At 41.9% G+C, this 21,264-nt stretch overlaps 1 protein-coding gene across 3 annotated transcripts in view; it reads right to left on the bottom strand.

Annotated features, from left to right (window-relative positions):
* The window catches only part of GRIA4 (glutamate ionotropic receptor AMPA type subunit 4), a 238,161-nt gene extending 217,152 nt beyond the window's left edge, over positions 1–21,009 (bottom strand). For all 3 annotated transcript variants that reach the window (XM_054400655.1, XM_054400646.1, XM_054400662.1), the window contains exons 1-2: positions 20,922–21,009; positions 19,562–19,720 (exon numbers count right to left, since the gene is read on the bottom strand). In XM_054400655.1, coding sequence (XP_054256630.1) covers positions 19,562–19,720; positions 20,922–21,009 — 247 coding nt within the window. The remainder of the gene's footprint in view (positions 1–19,561; positions 19,721–20,921) is intronic.
* Between the last annotated feature and the right edge of the window lie 255 nt (positions 21,010–21,264).

Here is a 21,264-nt window from a genome sequence, read left to right as displayed (position 1 = left end):
TTGCCCAGCCCCCTTCCCTGTGAGGATGCAGGTGAGCCCGCACCATGCAGCTCCATGTCTGGACCCCAGCCCACAGCAGCCAGCCCCGGAGGTGGCCACTGTTCAGCAGGGCAGGCGCGGAGCTTAGTGCGGCTTTGCTCCAATATTCTCCAACAGCTGCAGCCCACATGGTGTTAGTGCAATCCTATGAGCTTAACCCTGTCCCTACCCTAAAAACAGCCCCGTCCACTACCCGGATGCGTGCAAGCCCCTTCTTGAAGCCAAGCCGGGCTGGGCTGGTAGTGGCAGGGACACCAGCATCCCGCAGTGAGGGTCGCCACAAGCCCTGCATGGGCACACCGCCACTTCTCAGGGTGGCAGTGAGGCGGCAGCTCCTCCACAGGCCGTTAATGACCTGTGAAACAGCATTAATCCAACACAACACCTCCCTGGTGTGCCTCACTGAAATGGAAAGTACCAGCTTTGCTCACGTTCACCTACTTCACAGCTTTAATTTATTTTAAGATTTGTAGTATTTATATGGAAGATTCTTGGTTCATACTTTTGAATGCAAGATAAAACAAAGTAAAACAAACCACAAAAGCAAAATAAACAACACAGCAAAGACGTCATCCCAAACATATCTGAAAGCCACTCATCTTGCTCACTCCTTATCGCATCACTAATCCTCTTCTTACGAAGACAGGAATGTTAGAGGAACACTAACATAAAGACGTTTGCTGCCCTGACTACAGACGGGCTTTTCTTCAGATCACCATTTGTCTGTTTGACTACAGATCAAATTAAAACAAAAGCCACTGACTACAGCAGTCCCTTTTGAGAAAGCTCTTTGGTGACACAGGTATACACAAAAGTTAGTTTCTAGTCGTTGAGATAAACATGCCTAACTTTCACATTGCTTCAGTGAAAAAGTGACCTCAGCCTGAACATCCCTGATATAAATTCTGATTTAACAGGCAGGTTCCCTTCATAAAGCTTGGTGGATGTGACGGCCCAAGAGGGAAGGGAGAAGGCAGGGCAATACCACATATGGCAGTTCAGTGAGACTTGACTCCATTTGTCTCCAGCTGCCCATTCTTATTTTTAGAGGATGCCCTTATTACTGCCTAGACCCAAGAGAACTGCTGTAACCTCTTGAGATCCAGGGTGTGTTCTGGGCGATACTGCAAACAACAACAGAGCATGGAGCAGGGTACAACAGACTGCTGAAGATCATCATCATCCTGAGTTGAAGTGGGACAGAGACAATTCCCTAAATGATTCCACTGCACACATTCATAGAATCATAGAATCAGTCAGGGTTGGAAGGGACCACAAGGATCATCTAGTTCCAACCCCTCTGCCATGGGCAGGGACACCTCAAGCTACACCAGGCTGGCCAGAGCCTCATCCAGCCTGGCCTTAAACACCTCCAGGCATGGGCCTCAACCACCTCCCTGGATAACCCATTCCACACTCTCACCACTCTCATGCTGAAGAACTTCTTCCTCACTTCCAGTCTGAATCTCCCCAATTCCAGCTTTATTCCATTCCCCCTAGTCCTATCACTACCTGATAGCCTAAAAAGTCCCTCCCCAGCTTTCTTGTAGGCTCCCTTCAGATATTGAAAGGCCACAATAAGGTCACCTCAGAGCCTTCTCTTCTCCAGACTGAACAGCCCCAACTCTTTCAGTCTGTCCTCATAGGAGAGGTGCTCCAGCCCTCTGATCATCCTGGTGGCCCTTCTCTGGACACGTTCCAGCATGTCCATATCCCTCTTGGAATAGGGGCTCCAGAACTGGATTAAGTACTCCAGGTGGGGTCTCACCAGAGCTGAGTAGAGGGGGAGAATCACCTCCCTTGACCTGCTGGCCACACTGCTCTTGATGCAGCCCAGGATCTGGTTGGCTTTCTGGGCTGCAAGTGCACATTGACAGCTCATGTTGAGCTTCTCATCCACCAGCACCCCCAAGTCCCTCTCCTCAGGGCTGCTTTCCAGCCAGTCACTGCCCAGCCTGTAGTTGTGCTTGGGATTGCCTCGACCCAGATGCAGGACCTTGCACTTGGTCTTGTTGAACCTCATGAGGTTGGCTCGTGCCCACCTCTCCAGCCTGTCCAGGTCCCTCTGGATGGCATCCCTTCCCTCCAGCGTGTCTGCTGCGCCACACAGCTTGGTGTCATCAGCAAACTTGATGAGGGTGCACTCAGTGCCACTGTCCATGTCACCAACAAAGATGTTGAGCAAGACTGGTCCCAGGACTGATCCCTGAGGGACTCTGCTTGTCACTGGCCTCCACTGGGACATGGACCCATTGACAGCCACTCCTTGGGTTCGGCCATCAAGCTAGTTCTTAATCCATCTCGTGGTCCACCCATCACATTCCCAAACAGTGGAAAACATTAAGTGGAAAAGAGATATGTAGAGCACCTAAAATACAGCTAGATATACTAGTTGCTGCTCTGGGCCAAGTCTCACTTTGGTTTTACAACTCTGCAATTCTGAAGATTGTCTAAAGTCTCTGAAATGTCTCTCGCTTCCTCACACTGTGAGGGACAGCAAACCACTGAGCCAAAGCTTTGCCCCAGGAATTTCCAGGGGCTCTGTTTTTCTGTTTTCACACACAGTGTTCTAAATAAGCAATAGGGCAAATATTACCACAGAGTTATTATTTCTGTCATAAGTTTAAAAAACTACCTATAAGAATAACTGTAAGTCAAAGTCCTTCAGGGACTGCCATAAATCCAAAAACTGTCTGAGTGTTAGATTTAGTATTTCGATCACTGAGTTAGCTGAAAGAAATATAAAAATGCATGTACAGGACAGCTCTCTTTTAGCTACATGCATTTACCCAGACTTCTGGGCAATGTTTTCAATCAGAAATGAAGAACAACTTGGTCCAAGTAAATTAAATCCTATCTATGTTTCCAATGGAAAATTGGGATTTGCCCTGCCAGTCACTTAAATTCTATGCATGGAAAGGGTCTCCCAAATGTTTACAGTTGTCAACATAAAGCCAAATTAGAAAACTTAAAAGAAAACTCTGCAGTCCAACCTAAGATACCATCCTAAAATGCTGTAGTATAGCCTCAATGATCTGTTCCTAACATCCCAAAACTCCTTTTTTGGTGACAAACATTTAACCAAGCACGTAATTTGAGATGCAAGTAACAATTCTAAGAAACAAACTGTCTGGGTTCCAAAAATTAAACTGCTGGTCAAATTCTCTTGCAGATATGTGTGAGAAAGCCAGAGCAAAGGTATAAGTCATAAACATGTACAGGAGGCCCTGGAGGAGAAGAACGTTCAACATCTTTATCAATGACATTGATGATGGGACAGCACCTTCTCAGCAAGTTTGCTGACAAGATGAAACTGGAAGGCTTGGCTGATATACCTGAAGGCTGTGAAGCCATTCAGCAAGACTTGGACAGACTGGAGAGCTGGGCAAAGAGGAACTTAATGAGGTTCAACAAGGATACGTACAGAGTCCTGCATCTGGGAAGGAATAATAAACTGCACCAGTACAGGCTAGGAGGCGATCTGCCAGAGAGCATCCCCGTGGACAAGGACCTGGGAGTCCTGGTGTATAACAAATTATCCATGGGACAGCAATGTGCCCATGTGGCCAAGAAGGCCAACGGTATCCTGAAGTGCATTACGAAGAGTGTGTCCAGTGGGTCAGTGGACGTTCTCCTCCCTTTTTACTCTGCCGTAGTGAGACCACACCTGGAATACTGCATCCAGTTTCGAGCTCCCCAGTTCAGGAGGGGCAGGGATCTACTCAAGAGAGTCCAACAGAGGGTTACAGGGATGATTAATGGACTGGAGCACAGGCCCTATGAGGAAAGGCTGAGAGACCTGGGGCTTTTTAGTCTGGAGAAGACTGAGAGAGGATTTAGTAAATGTTTATAAATATCTGAGGGCTGGGTGTCAAGAGGGAGGGGACAGCCTATTCTCACTTGTGCCCTGTGAAAGGACAAGGAGCAATGGATGTAAACTACAGCACAGAAGTTCCACCTCAACACGAGGAAGAACTTCTTTACAGTAAGGGTTACAGAGCATTGGAACAGGCTCCCCAGAGGGGTTGTGGAGTCGTCTGGATGCATTCCTGTCTGACCTGCACTAGATTATATGGTCCTGCTCTGGCAGGGGGGTCAGTCCCTTCCAACCCCTGACATCCTGTGACCCTGTTAATGTAAGTTGTACCCTTGTTTTGCTCCTTGTGTAGCTTTGTTCACTTGGAAAAAGGGAACAGAGATCAGTGCCCTTCCAGGATAGGGACTTTCATGGGTGAGGTGTAGGTGCAGGAGACAAAGGCCCCAGCAATACCAGGTTTGCAGACATCATCTCTTCTGCTCTCCTCTCGTCTTTGGCACAGCCACATGGATATGCAATTACCAGGGCAGACAATGGAGTGGCAGAAACGTAAGACACTTCAGCAAATCTCTGCTGCAATCTTTTGGGACCACTGTCATGTGACAACTTCCAGAGAATTAGATCAAAACAGACATGGGAATGGCTACATCCAGGTTGCCCTCCACGGAGGTCTACTATGCATTACAACTGGCTGTACTAGGGGGCTAGAACTGTGGCACATCCTGGATTTTAGGAAATCTGAGACATCATTTGCTCTCTTGAAGTCAAGTACCAGGATAGCCACGTTAATTGAGGTGACAAACACAACTTTTTCAGTCACCCATGCCTCAGCTGTAGGCAATCAGTCTGCTGTCTTCTGACAGGTTTTGGATGATTTCATCTCACCTCAGAGAGAGGTGAGAAAAGCGGTGGGCTCCCACTAAAAGTTGTTCTGTATTCTTAACATGGAACGTTACAGGCTGCAGCACCAAAAAAAGAAAATAACATCTAGGATTTTAAATCACTTTGCTGAATAAACTATGGCACCAGGTTATTATGGCCACATACACCCCTAAGGAACTTAACCATCACGGCACTAACAATAGGTACAATGTATTCAAAGACTGACATTGAACTTCACAATTTTAATTAAGTGTGAAGCACTTTTGGAGGGGCCAAGAAAAGGCCTTAAAGGATTTTATTTCAGCAGACAGAAATTGCTACCTTACTGTACCAAGAACCCAACAGTTTGCAGATAATAGTTCCACAGACAGGAACAGGTAAGAAGGAAGTGCATTATCTTAATGCACATCTTAAGAAATCAACAGGCTTAAAGCTGCACCTGTGTTTTACATTTTCAGTTGCACGCATTTACCTCTCACTAATGCTCCTAAGATCTGCATGATGTGCAGTCAGGAAAAAAAAATGCCTTATGTAAGCATTCTCCCTCTGAACTGGAGAGATTTTACTCTTTAATGTTCTCCTGTCTTTCACAGCCACACACAGGAATAAAACTTTCTCCATGTTGCTGAGTCCCCTCACTCACATTCTCTTTCACAACTTTATTTATGCAGTCAATTGTTCAACAGCCCTGCTTGATCATACCAAAGATAAGGGAACAAGAAGCTGAGGCCAGGGAGAGCAATTTCAGAAGGTGATGACTCTGGCAAGGGATATCCACACCTTTTCAAATGGCTAATGTTATGCTGAATCTCATTTTGATCTCACAGACACTACATAAGTGCAAAGAACTGCAATGATTATTATTATCCTATTACTGCAATTGCTCAAAGGATTTTCTGCTAGTCTCCCATTTAGCACAATATGTGAAAGGTTGACAAAGAAAATGTGATTAAGGTATGAAACTGTTGCCTGCCAGCAAAAGATCCCCATCATAAACAGTAACTGAAAGAATGATGGGTTTTCTGGGGCTTTCATCAGGAAATAAAAATACAGGAGTCCTTCAACATCTGTCAGGAACTCAGAGAAGAATGAAGGAAGGCAAACCAATTCATCTGTATAAACTGTATGTTGTGGTACAACACCACCATTCCCTCCTTCCATTCACTTCCTTAAAGTACTGACCATGATGGAGTCTACGGCAGGCTGGAAGGAGTAAAACAAGATGGAAAAAGGCACAGCTTTCCTGAGGTTGTATAAAGTTGTAGTTTCTTTTCTGTTCATATCAAAGAAACAAAAGTTTTATGCTCTGTCCTTTTCCTTTCTTCATCTGCAGTAGTTAAGCTGATGACTATTTGTAATTTATATGTTACAGGCGCTAATAACACATGCCAAACCCACAGCAGCCTGTCCCTTGGTGTGGGGCAGAAAGGGTCATTCACCCACTTCTCCAGTGGAGTGGAGCTTGCGAAGCACCATGTCCAATGCTTCCACTGGTGGTGTTTCTTTCAGACTGTTATCATTCTTTTCATGAAGAGGTGAGGCACAGAACAGTAAAGAGCAGGAAGGGTGAGGAAGACAGCTGATGTAAGAGAACAGAATTTTCCTGCTGTCTCTTTAAGCAGCATTTTTCAGTCTTAAGCCCATCCATGTCTATTAACTCCTATTGTACTTTACTGGATATATGGACTAGTCATTCTTTCACCCTCCACACTAAATTATCAGCTTAGCACAATCACATGCCCACCTTACACGTTTTTCAAGATCACACCAGCTCACACCAGCTACAATCCCTACCTCACAACCACCAGTCACACCTTCCTGCTCTTTTTTCAGAAGCAGAGAAGCTGAGAATTCCCCATGCAACAAGCAGTGCTGCATAAGTCCTTCATATGCTCTCAGAAAAGTCCTTTCCCAACACTGAATAATGCACAGCTCCTGCTGTACCTTGAACACCTTCTCCCACCCAACCAAGTGTAAGTGAAGGGTGAAGAGGAACTTCATGCACAAGGTCTCAAACTCATTCAATTCTCTACTTGAGGCAATCTGTGTCATCTAAGTCTGAAGAACTGCTGCAGACCCACCTCCTTGCTGGGCTCCAAATCATCACACACAATGCCTGACTAAATATCACCAATTATATACTGCACACATACATTTGCATTAACTGTGCCTGCTATTTTTCTGAGTTAGTTATCTTAAACGACCTTGTTTTCTAGCTGATTTTAGCAATACCTGTATAATAAATCATTTCAGCAAACCATTTAATGGGTGGAGCAGTAGTAAACAGGATGCTGCAAGTACAGATATTAGTATACCACAATTAATTACTGAGGTCTTGTTTTACTATTTCTCCTTGGTTTAATGACTTATACTATAGGGGACTCTTTCCACATATGTATACTGTTCATAATAGCATAACAGATCTTCAAAGACAGCTATGCTAGCACTTCTTGTATTCTTTTATTCAAGTTTTTGCTTTCTGCAAACAGTCTTGTGCATTAAATCTCATTCATCGTCATGTTTGTGCTCGGGCTGCCACCTCCTCCAACACAAAAAGCAGATGAAGCCAGGGACTTCCAAAGCTAAATTAGTAATTCTTAGTATCTTAAAACAATAGCTTAAACCCTCCAGGTGAAAGCAGAAAGACATTCACATTCTCTGTGGCTCAGAGAAAGTGAAATATGTGTAACATATATGACCAATCACTTGTGTTCATAAGTAGAGGAGCCTGTGAATACAAATAGGAGGTATTAGCATACATTTGTTAGCAAAAACATACTTAATAGTCTGAAGATATTTACCAAGTTTGTATTGCTGTTGCTTCAAGCCATACTCCCAGTTGTGAGGTTAGGAGATGTTCTTTCTTGGGACAAGGGAAAAACCCACCATGTCCACTGCAAGTATTTTTGAAAGGAACTTGAGAAAGGCCCCAGTCAGTCCTTGTATGTCTTGCTGTGGCACAACCTTTGCTATTAAGAGTGTTCCACACTGCTCTTCTGCATGGGCAAGATGCAGTATCAACCAGCCAAAACAAACCTCAGGGGGCTCTGGGAGCTGCACAATCATGGTTACTGGATGCTAATCATGCTGATTATGGTATTTCTCTAAATTAAAGACCAACAACAAACCCAGTAGGCATTTTTTTTCCTGCTTGCCTGCTCTGTATGACTCCTACATTCAACACAGATAAAGACAGTAGGTGATGAGTCCAAATGATGTGTTGATCGCATGACAATTTACACATGATTCTTTCAGTCTTTGATTCAACACTGGATTTATTTGGAAAAAAAATATGGGTTAGATAGAAAAACTAACTGAGGCTGGCTGACATGCATCTTGTGGTCAGAGCTGGTGATCAAAATGGTCCGATCTAGCCTTAGAGCATGATAATCTGTGAATACTATTATATACTGTCAGCTCTCCTATTTATTTTGGTGACCTTTACTTTTTCTTCTTTGAAGTACTGATGCTTACATCCATCAGACAACATTTCATCCCACCAGACTGCTTGCACATCTTTTCTGTGTCATCTGTAAGGACATGTAACGTGGATCACTTTCATATGGCACTACTCCTGACTTGCCAGTCACACAGTTTCATGGGGCATATGTAATCCTGCAGCAGATTCAGATGTATGTCCTCCCAATATGCCAATGTCCTCTTATGGTCTCTTCCTTGGACATTTGCTTGTGCTTCCAGAGAGCAACTTCAATTCTTATCTATATAATAATGTATCACAGTATTGTCATATTGCTTTTACCACCCATGAGAAACACTGATCAAGGATACTGATTTGAAAAAAAAAAGGAAAGAAAGCCCCTTGACCAGCTCTCAGCTGGAGGCCACACAAACTGCTAGATACAGAGACTGCATTAATAGGATGCATGAACAGCCCCAAGAGCCAGCATCTTACCTGGCTTCTGCTTTCTACTTGGAGGAGAAATGAAAAGAACTCCTGAGTCAGCCAAGAGCACGTGGTTATCGATTTTCAAAGGAAATTATCCTCCCAGCTGCAGTGGTTTTGAAAAGTCCATTCTTAAACACTTTTCTCAGTATAAAGGAATGGAAATGACCAAGGCTGGAGGCCTTTGTTAGCAATGATCTGGATCCAGGACAGATTCACAAAAAAAACCTGGAAGAAATCACTAATAGAAGATCCTACGTGACTCTGCTGACTCTGTGGGTCACAGAATCACCGTGGTTGGAAAAGACTTTCATGACCATAAAGTCCAACTCTGTTTGGGCCACTACTACACCATATCCTTGAGCACCACATATAGACCACTTCTAAATACATCCAGGGAGGTTGATTCTACCACTTCCCTGGCAGCCTTTGATAACCCTTTCGGTACCAAAGTTTTTCATAATGTCTAACCTAACCCCCCTTACCCCCAGCATAACGTGATGCCAGTTGTGACTTATGAGACCAACACCCAGCTCTCGACAACCTCCTTTCAGGTTGCAGAGGAAGTTGTAGAGAGCAATAAAGTCTCCCCTCAGCCTCCTTTACTTCAGACTAAACAACCCCAGCTCTCTCAGTCAATTCTCATAAGACTTATCCTCAAGACCCTTCTCCAGCTTTGCTGCCCTACTCTAGAAACACTCTCTGAAAAGCTTTCCTAGCCTCCTAACTTGGTGTCATCTGCAAACTTACTGAGGGTGCTCTCAATCTCCTCATCAAGATCATCTTTAGAGATATTAAAGATATTAAATGGGCCCTAGCACAGAGCTGTGGGCAACACCACTTCAGACCAGCTGTCAATTGGACTTAATTCCATTCACTACCACTCTCTGGGCCTGACCATCCAGCCAGCGTTTGATCCTGCACAGTGTGCACCCATTCAGGCATAGGACCTTTTTCATGAGGATGCTGTGAGGAGCAGTATCAACGGCTTTACTGTTCAGCTAAACAACACCCACAGCCTTTCCCTCACCCACCAAGTAGGTCACCTTGTCATAGAAGGAGATGAAATCCATTAAGTAGGAACCGGTCTGCACAAACTCATGCTGACAGGGCCTGATTGCCCTGTAAATGGTGTGTTATGGCAACTCAAGATGCTTTGTTCCATGACCTTCTTTGGCACCAGGGTCAGACTTGATGTGTCTGTATTTCCCCAGATCCTCCTTACAGCCTTTCTGGTAGATGGGCATCACATTTGCTAATCTACATTCCACCGGAAACTCCTGGTTAGCCGGGACTGATGATAAGTCATGAAAGCTTGATAAGCACATTTGCCAACTCCTTCAGCACTCTTGGGTGTAATCCTTTTGGCCCCACAGACTTGTATATGTCTAGGTGATTCAGCAGGTCACTCACCATTTCCTCTTGGATTATGAAGGTCTCCTTCTGTTCCCCATCCCTGTCTTCCAGCTCGAGGGGCTGGCTACCCAGCAAATAAGTAGTCCTGCTATTAAAGACTGAGGCAAAGGTGGCATTAAGCAACTCAGCCTTTTTCTCATCCTTTACCACTATGTTATCCCCTGCATGATGAAGATTCTCCCTAGTCCTCCTTTTGTTGCTAATATATTTAGAGAAGCATTTTTTTTATTATCTTTTATGGCAATAGCTAGATTGAGTTCTAGTTGCCCTTTGGCCCTTCTTATTTTTTTCTCTGCATAGTTTCACTGTGTCTCCTCCAGAGTGGCCCATCCTCTTTTCCAAAGGTCCTAAACTCTCCTTTTGTTCCCGAGTTCCAGCCAAAGCTCTCCATTCAGCCAGGTCTTTAAAGTCTCATTCCTTTTTTCCCTATGAGTGTAGACAAGGGAATAAGGGGCTAAGTGTACTGATGTGCATGTGCTTTAAAAAAACCCCAAAAAACAGCTTTTTACTCCTGAATTTTACATAAATCTATCTGTGCTTGATAAAGTATTTTTCACTTATATTCAGTAATGTTTTCCAGACCTGAACACAGCACCATCCAGACCTATACCTCGCATTAATTAATACCATGAAATACTGCTACTGTACGTCAGGAATATTAAAGTCGAACAGGAATCATTTGCAGACAAATAATACACTACATTTTGTAATCTCTTTGCTCTACAGGAATTCCCTCTCTTTACCCTGTCTCTGCCTTGAATATGTCTATTGCAGGAATCATTCTGCTCACTGGAGAAACAGATCTGACCTTACTACTAAAAAACAAGAAAAAGCTATGTGACATCAGTGAAATCTGTAACAAAAAGAAGCATAACTCGTAACAGCACAGCATAACTGAATAAAATTAACAAAACCAGAACATTTTGTACAACACTTCCTAAAAATTTTGTAGTAATTTCTAATACTAACACATGTACCTTTTACACCACATTGTGAAAATGCAAATTCCATAGGCATTTAGAAATAGATATGAAAGCTGAGGCAAACAAAGCATAAAAGTCTGAATTCTTTACAATTAACTCTCACTACCTGTGAACCTTCTTAAAAATGCCTATTTGATGGCTATTCATCAGGCATACCTGAATTGTAGGAAAACATTATATGCCAATAAAAATGAAGTTCAAGTTTTATGGCTTTAAGAGACCACTATGCAAATACACCACAAAAGCAACAGGAAGGATGTGCATGCAGAAATGGTACAGAATCTACCCCACAGAGGGTCTCCAAGCGAGAAACAGAGGAACTGTTATGAGTAGTTAAAGGCTGATATATTTAATATCAGTCTCCACAAAGTGTTTAAAGCCTTTCCCTGCAGAGAATCTAATAAATAAGCTAATGAAAGCGTAAGCGCTTTTTGTTTATCTTGTGCTCTATTTGTATTTACAGAAAAAATCCCTGCAGTCATGCTTATGTTGTCCATGACTTTAGAATACAGAAAGGTACTGCACAAGACTGCATTTTTCAGGACCAATGGCTGCATATAACACTGAAATAGCCTGTGGAGCACAAGAAAAAAGTAGCCCAAATGGCATTCTTTTAAAATAGGTAATTATGTACCAGGGGTCCAATTTCTAAACATATGTTGTTTTGTTTCTAAATAACAGGAGTTAAGCAATTTAATACTTTCAAAAAATCAAGTTATGAGACAAAAGAATGAGAACCTGTTCACTTTATAATACAGCTGATCCTACTATTTCACAGAATCATAGAATCAGTTGGAAAAGACCTCTAAGATAATCGAATCCAGCCACTGACCTAATACCACCACAGAAAATAAACCATGTCCTGAAGTGCCACGTCTCTTTTTGAACCCTGCCAGGGAAGGTAACTCCACCACCTGACCACACTTTCAGTAAAGAAATTTTTCCTAATATTCAATCTAAACCTCCTCTGGCACAATTTCAGGCCATTTCCTCTCATTCTATCAGTTGATACCAGGGAAGAGATCAGCACCCACCTTGCTGCAACCTCCTTTCAGTAGTTGTAGACAGCAATGAGGTCTCCCCTCAGCCACCCCTTCTCCAGATTAAACAACTCCAGTTCCCTCAGCCACTCCTCCTAAGACTTGTTCTCCAAGCCCTTTGCCAGTTTTGATGCCCTTCTCTGGACATGTTCCAGCAACTCTATGTCCTTTTTGCAGTGATGGGACCAAAACTGAACACAGTATTCGAGGTGCAGCCTCACCAGTGCCGAGGACAAGCCACCACTACTGATACAGGCTGGGATGTCATTGGCCTTCTTGGCCACCTGGGCACATTGCTGGCTCATGTTCAGTCAGCTGTCAACCAGCACCCCCAGGTCCTTTTCCGATGGGCAGCTCTCCAGACGTTCTGTAGCCTATAGCACTGCATGGTGTTATTGTGATCCAAGCACCGGATTCAGCTCTTGGATTTTTGAACCTCATACAATTGACTTTGGCCTATGGATCCAGCATGTTCCAGGTACCTGTGCAGAGCCTTCCTATCTTAGAGAGATCAATGCTCCCACCCAATTTAGTGCTGTCTGCAAACTTACTAAGGGAGCACTCAATCCCCTCATCCAGATCACTGATAAAGATTAAGTAAGACTGGCCTCAAAACTGAGCCCTGGGAAACACCACTTGTGACCAGCCACCAACTGGATTTAACTTCCACCACTCTACCACCACTCTTCGGGCCTCACCAATCAGCCAGTTTTTCACCCAGCAAAGCATCCACCCATCAAAGCCATAAGCAGACAGTTTCCCCAAGAGGATGATGTGCTAACAGTGTTAAAGGTTTTACTAAAGTCCAAGTAAAGAATGGCTACTAAGCAGATCATCTTGTTGCAGGTTAGTTAAACAGGACCTGCCCTTCATGAATCCACACTGACTGGGTCTGATCATCTGGTTGCCCTGCACATGCTGCGTAATAGCACTCAAGATGACCTGCTCCTTGACCTTCCCCAGCACCGAGGTCAGACTAACAGGTCTGTAGATCCTTGGGTCCTCCTTTCAGCTTTTCCTGTAGATGGGTGTCATGTTTACCAATCCCCAGTCAGCTGGGTCGTCCCCACTTAGCCAGGACTGCTGGTAAATGATGGAAAGTCACTTGGTGAGCACTTTCACAAGCTCTCTCAGAACCCTCAGATGTATGCCACCCAGCCCCAGAGATTTATGTATGTCTAAGCAGTGCAGCAAGTTACTAACCATCTCCTCTCGGACTATGTCCCCACAAGACCACCATTTAGACAAGAGTTGACCCATGCACTGTTACAAAGATAACTGCTCTGTACAGAGTAGTTCCCCTTGGGAAGGCAGGTGCTGCTGAGTACTCAGGAAAACACTAGAATGGCTCTTAAGATAACCTTTCTATTTGAACTTGGGTGCCTGAAAACTAACATTGATGGTAGATAATTTTTAAGAGTACTCAACCCTTAAGTGCATTGACAATCAACTGAATCCTTATCAACACTTAAAAATCAGTATGATCTTTAAAATAAAAAAACGGGGGAAAGAAAGTTATGTAAGAACCCACAACAGATAGAAGAAGATAATAAAACTCCTAAGAAAAAGTAAAGCAACACCAAAATATCCAAACAAAACATTGTGAAAAGGTACTTGAGTACGTTTATTTTCCCAAATTAGAAGAACAATTCTTGATTTACACAGGAATAAATTATCTAGTTTGACTTCATGTCCCAGCACATACCTTTGGCATAGGTATGCCCACCTAAATTGCAGAAGCAAACTTGGTGCTGCACTAGTATAAAAGCTTTGCCTCAAGCCAGTTACCCAGAGGAATGGAAAAACAGAGGGGAAGTAATTTTTTCTTCGAATTACACTGGTGCAATCATAGAATCATAGAATTGTTAGGGTTGGAAGGGACCTCAAAGATAGTCTAGTTCCAACCCTCCTGCCATCATACAGGGTTCTTCACTTTTGCACTAGCACAAATTTCATCCTCTATAACTCTGTAATCTATTAAGGAGTAAGAATTATGAGAAAATATTATTTTGGTCCAACATGTTTAAATCCAAAGAACTTTACCTGCTTGCATTCTGAATCTGCACAACCATTAAGAAACCAAAGCAGATGGCTTCCTCTCATGAACAAGCAAGTCTCAAAACAATCAAGACCTAAAAATGAAATGCATGAGCTATTTTGATTAGCATAGAAACTTAGATTACAATGATAAAGCTGAATTAAATCAATTTAATTTACTTGTTGAAGTGCTTTGTCCTGCACAAGAAGTACTCCACTTGCATTGGCTTCTGTAGGAGGAATAAAAAACCACAAAACTTTGTTATTAATTCCCTGAAATAAAGATTATTTCTGTAGCCTATAATAAATCTTTTGAGTTTACAGTTTTAACCAGTCCAGTAACACGCTAGAACACAAGCCTTTATTTCATGCCAGGGAAATGCATGTTCTGAATTTCACTGAAGAAATCTGACTGTATTTCAGCAATGGTCCAGCATTTATTTTCCCCAGTAATACCCTTGAATATTAAATCCAGACCCTGATGGATTGGGACTATTGATGGTTTACTTTCTCTCTGCTGTAAAGCTAGTTACAAGGATCACATTTAGAGCTATGAAACTCTTTGAATATAGATTTAAAAATACAGCTTAAACACATAGAGAATCCTGTCAGCAAATGACACCCAAGTACACATATATTGTTTGATTCCATCAGCAAGTGCTAATAATAGACATTTTAAGAAAAATTGTTTTCAATAACTGGGGTCTAGCTTTAGATAAACTCCATGTATTAAACACTCACTTCAAATGAGTTTTGGTAATCGATTCTGTTTTAGAAGGGTACAATTTAATCCAGTTCCATTTTTCTAGCCAACTGGCACACTATTTGCTTTTGCAGTTCAAACCTGACTATATGGTATGCCTTTATGGTAAGTCTCAATATACTCCAAGCTGCATCCTTGGGAATACTGTATTGCTCTTGATAGCAAAATACCACTCAGCTGTGTGAAATCTCACTTTCTAAATAAAGAACACCATGGTTGTAAATGACACTGATTATTAAACTAAGGTTGAACTCCTATTGCTAAATAGAGTTTTAATTATAAAGCAGAATTAATAACCAAATTTAATGAAAATCTCATTATGATGCAGCTTAGCAAATCAAAGTTGAAACTGCTCTAAATAAAATGACAGTCACGATATAAAGGCAATACTACATCTGAGTGTATTTCCTCAGCTTTTGTAATGTCTCAGCAGAAAAGTTAACTCCAAAATGACATTGCCTCTCCCCTCATTAGCAAACACAGGCTGAGAGACAAACCCATAGAGAGGGCAAGGTGACAAAGGAGGTTCCTGTCTGTCCTCAGGGCTGACTGACCTCAGGGGATCTCACTCTGAAACTGTACTCATGCTGAGAAGGCAAAATCAGGCCCTCCGATTTCAGGTCATCAACCCCGCATGAGTTTGGAGGGCATAAAAGTCAAAGCGACTAACTTGGAAAAGGGGAAAGTTATTCCAAATGTCAAATGACATGTAAAAAAAGTTTTACTTTGGAATTTTGCATCTACTGGAATTAAAACCTGGTAAGAACTGAATTGTGCACAAGGTAAAGCAAGGGAAGTCTCTCAGTTACCTCACATTAAAATTATTGGGAATACATTCATCTCAGAATACACATGAAGTTAGACTCAAAGTGAAAAGCTTCACACTGATGAAAAGACTTGAATTGATCTCTTCTCTTCCTCGTTTAGTCTAATCCTGTACCTGAACTGCAAGATTGGTTATACATTAAGGATTTTTGAAACTTCAACAGAAAATTTCTTAACCACAAGACAAGAGCCAGAAGACAAATAGCTCTTTGCAAAATTATAGAGCTGCCCCTCAAAAGTGTGCAAGCAGCTTTTAATGTTGTCTGCATTGCTGAGATATACTAATGTAATATAGATGGTGCATGGAGTAGAGAAAATTATTTTGCATTCAGTTGAAGAATAAACATATGTAATCCTGTCCAAAAATCAATGCATTGTTGCAACATCTGAAACCAAGCTGAAGGTAGACTTCCAATCACAAGCGGAATTTCCTACTTATAATGTGCAAACCAGTGTATGCCAACAGTTAAATGTTCCAGCTCTGGTGTGTTGTGTTCTGATGAGTAAGAATCTTGTACTATTCATGTTTTGCAATAATTTCAGCGCTCTCTGTCAGTAAGAGAGATTCTCTGAATAATGTATGCAGTGCAAAAGAAACGAACAGAGTTTAAATAAAACACACAAGTAGGAAGGGGAAAGAAAGAGGAGTATCTCCAAACTGATGTAGACCAGATCAGTTTTGCAAACTTACAATAGAGTCTATTTGCTTAAGCAACCTGTTTCATATGCATTCACAATTTTGAACAAAAAATACAAATGTTCTGGCTCTGTTTAAAGAATGCAAAAATGCATAAGAATCAAATAGGTATCCAACTGAATATACAAAATGATTGCAGCTTCAAAAGTACTCCTGCGTGAACATTTGGATATGTGTTTTTATCTAGCTAAAAGAAAAAATATTCAAGTTTTTCCAACATTGCAGTCAGTTGCCTGCTAATATGCCATCCACAATCCTTTGAAATAGGCTGTTTACTGTCCCTAACACACACAAGGGTCCAGGTCCTGAATCATCACAAGTAACCTCTGCAGCAAACGGAAACAGAAATAGAGGTAACTGGTCATGTCTCAGAGCTTTATGCTTGAACTCACATGAATATTCATTTCAGTACAGCAGCTTTAAGGCTTTTGTACTGTGTATGTGGGTATGTGTGCGCTGAGCAATTTCTACACAAATTGCAAGCTCCAAAGCCACTGTTTCACAGCGGTTCAGCAAAAAGTTATCATTTCATATTGCCATGAAATCACTTAATTCAGAGCTGATGGTGGGGGGGTTCTTTAATTAGGTTAGAAAATCTCACACATCTGTGCTTTAGAAGCCTCTGTCAAGCCAGCAAATTCAATCACATGGAAGTCAGTGTCCTCCAGCTATCAGACAATTGATTTTTTCAGGATTCTGCTCATATTTAGCTTAAGGGACATGCAATACGTTCATTCAGTTGTCAGTCAGTTTTTCTACATTTTATTAGAAGATTTGTTGTTTGAAAAATATTCTTTGGTATTAAATTGTTTAAAACAACAAGCAGCAGTTGGATTATTGGCACAATACTGCAAAACGCGAAAGAAATACAAACTGCTATCATGCAAAAATATATGTTGGTTCAAGTGGGAAGTACAGATCTAAATAAGGCCTGTAGGATTACAACTATTTAATACAGGCATCTGCAGGATTTTATGAGCATACACACACATTCATTTACTTTACCCCTCTTTCTTTGCCTCCTCCCATACTGTAAAGATTCATGGTATCTGAATCATTAAACTCTTTGGAACTGAAACTGTTCAGTTACCAAAAGGGATTAAGTTATGCATCACTATTCTATAAAGGACAGCAAGTATAAGGGGACTGGTTTTCCTGAGTTAAAACAATGCAAGGTAAACATAACCTAAACTGGTTGGCATTACAGAGAAGAATCTGTTGCAAATAGTCTAAATGAGGAGAGATTTAGGCAAAGCCTTATTGAATCTATGGTGTTAGTCTTACACAGAGAAGTGGGTCAGTATTAAACAATTTTAAATGTATGCAAATGAGAATTATTCACTAGCATTCAAACAGAAACACTGCGCAATACCCTTGATCCAAAAACTAACAATAGTCTCAGAAATTATCTGATAGAAGTGGATGCATAGGCAAAATCTAAAATAATTGTCTTAATCTAAAATTACTGATTTCAATATACAAAATTGTTAGTCCCCTCCTCTTTCATTGAAAGTTTTCAAAAAAGCTACTATGTCATTAGTCTGGAATATATAATCAGTTGAAAAAAGAACTGAAAAAAGTTGACATGCATTGCAATGTTTTCTCAATGAACTACACCTGTATAGATATGATTCCTCCCAGTTTCAGAGCACCTTTTGAAATGTTTTCTCCTTATGGAATTTGATATTGATTTTCACACTGAACACAACTAATACATTGCTTAATACAGGACTCACACTTAATGGGACATCAATCTTTCCTGCATAAAATGAATAGAGCCATTTTGGCAGCTCATCAGCTTTCCCTGCTAAATAAGGTGGCAAGGTCATCTGAAATTTGGAGTACCGAAGACATCTAAATAAATTTAGCTAGCATTTAGTATATTATATATGAGAACTGCACAGTACATTGCATGTTTACATATTAAAAAGCGACACAGAGATGGCTGAGAAAGTAGAAAAGCACAGTACTTTTTTTAAAGGCATGATGAACAGTAAAACCTCCAGTATGTTTCTATTTTAAACTCACTCAGCAATGTTGCTTAAGGCATCTACTTCCAGAAGCAATTCACTCTTGAATGAAGAGGAGGGATTTGAAAACTTAAAGGCCACAGAGGAAAACCTATAGGATTCTGAAATATGGACTTCAAAGTAGTAATTCTACTACAGTCTTCAGCTCTGCCACACTACACCCCACTGTCTTATATAATAAAATGAATTCCATTTTGTAAGTCTGACACACTTGAAGCTAAATAGAAATAATGCTATGCCACTTTTAAAGATCAAGCAATATCCAGCATGTGTTTTAACCAAGGCTAAAGACCCTGAGGTAAGGAAAAAACAGAAGTTCAGCTAATTATACTCCCGCTTTATCACACACACACAAGAAGCAAACGTTACCTCATTTGGTAAGGCTGTTTCTTTTTTTTTTCCTCTCATGGTATATGTGCATCTGCGTGTGCGTACGTGTGTGTGTATAAAATACGTAGTAGGAAGGGAGTGTTTGTTCCAGTTGAGGTGGTCTGTGAAATCAAGTAGATCAGATACTAACTTGATTTGGCACCAATGTATGGATGCATAGAGACATATCCACAGGATGTATGCATTACGAGATGATAAGAGACATTTACAACCTAGAATATAAGAGCAGGGCTGCCTCAAGTGACATCACCAGATCAACTGCAGCATCAACGAACTCAGATATATTATCTTGCACACCACTGCTTCCCTGTCTCCTTTCCAGCCATTACAAAAGCATTTGTGAGCACAAATATTATTGTGTATTTTCAATTACATCCATGGCATGCCATACCCGAAAGTGAAGAAGAATAACTGTAAGGTTTACAGACTGATCAAGACATTCATAATTTTTCTTTACAATGACAAAATTCATCTCCATAGAAACTGGGAAGCAAGAAACTACAGTAATAACACTAAAGTAAATGTCACATCAGGTTAGTCAGCAGAAGGCAGCCGAGGGGATTTTGCTCCAGTTAGAAACTAACAAGGATTGCTGCCCCTTTTGCTCTTCTGCAAAGGGTATCTATACTGAAGACAGACTTACTGATGTATTTGCAATGCAAGATAATGATGTGGTTTCCTGTTATTTCCACTGCAATTTATCCATAAGGTGGTCAGATCAATGGAGTATTTACTTACAGGCATTTGTTACAGCAAAGCTGTTAGCTGTTTCAATGTTGTCTACATGAGGAACCAAATTAAAAGGTGCTTCGGAAGCATTGGGGCTGGTGTTATGAAGAAAAATTGCTAATCGAAAAGCAGTATATTCCTGATCTGTGTTCCTGATGAAGAGACCACCTACGAAAAACAGAAAAAAGGCAAAAAGCAAAGGAAGCAGAATGAATTATTTGCAAGCTACTTGCAATCTCGTAACACCGACCAACTATCTTTCCCAGAGAGGCACAGTAAGGCATGTCCTTAGACTTTAATGGCTAAGGAACTAAGCATATTCATAATCACAACCGCTGCCTTTAAATCACTGTCCTTAATCGATTTTAACCTCCCTGATGCATTCATGCCTCTTTTCTGACTTCTCAGTTTCCAGCCTTTCATACATAAATACCCAGATCTGTCATGATTACAGTGACCTTTGAAAGTGTTTAGCCTCCATCTCCCTAATACCGAGCACACTGGTAAATCAGCTCCTCAACAGCCTCTTACATTAAGTGGCAGACTGGTTAAGACAACGATGCTTTCCGGATTAAAAAAAAAAAAAAAAAAAACCAAACCACCAAACACTACAGAAATACTAACTCAATGTTGGATGATCAGCACTGAACAGAAAAATAATGAACTTTGCTCCTCTGCAGCCATGTGCAGGCAGGGAGCAGCTCAGCCTGATTAGTAGCATCTTTAAAGTCCACGAGACATGATGCAGTGGTGGAGCTGAGCTGGAAAGAATTCAGATAGCTGCGTCCCATCCGAAATACGTCCAAAAGGTGGGAAGCAGGAGGCAATAGGAAAGCGGTGAGGATGGGGCACAAGGACTGCCAGGAGAGACCTACAAAATCCTAAACTTTCGAACTATGAGAAGGTAAAGAACAGCGTTGTCCTTTTACCCAACAGCCCTGCTGGCTACGGCAACCTCCGGTGCACGTAACTCGCCATCCCTCTGGGAGCGAAGCAAAAACGGGAGGGGAGGGGGGGGGCTGAGGGGGGAGCACAGACGATAGCGTGCCGGAGCAGGGTTGAAGCAGCCCAGGGGCATTACTCCGAGCCTCCTCCTTCCGTACGGATCCTGCACTCCGGAGCTGGAATGAGTTCTGCAAGAGACGAGCATCCTCCCTACCGCACGCGCACGCATTATCTATGTATGTATGTATGCACACACACAAGGAGGCACATATACACAAACACACGCGGATTTTTCCGTGAAGGCAAGGAAATGGGATGGTGTTGGAGGAGACATCTGCAAACTACCTTCAGAGCCTCCCTGCCAACTCACTTTGCAAAGGATTGAACCCCTGGACACACGCACGCAGCCCAATGCAGCGCTTACCTATTTGCACACTGCTAGGAAAAGCTCCCATTGCTAGTCCCCAAAAGCCAGAAAACAACAAGACAAGCTGTCTGCAAATTATCCTCATCTTCTTTTCTGCCTCTCTGTCTCGCCTTCTCCCGCTCGCTCGCTCGCTGCTGCTCAGAGAGGCATTGAGGACGAGTTGGCTACGAACAAAATCAAGAATTAAAAAAATAAAAATTAAAAAAAACAGGGAAAGGAAAGAAAAAGAGAGGTTTCCTCCTTCCTTTTTCTTTTTTTCTTTTTTTCTGTTTTTGTTTGGTTTGGTTTAGTATGTGTTTGCTATTCTCTCTCTCTCTGCCTCTCTCCCGGCTGCCGCTGC

This window comes from Indicator indicator, chromosome 1, assembly GCF_027791375.1.
Source record: "Indicator indicator isolate 239-I01 chromosome 1, UM_Iind_1.1, whole genome shotgun sequence".
NCBI lineage: Eukaryota > Metazoa > Chordata > Aves > Piciformes > Indicatoridae > Indicator > Indicator indicator.
This window is presented reverse-complemented; position numbering and strand designations above follow the sequence as displayed.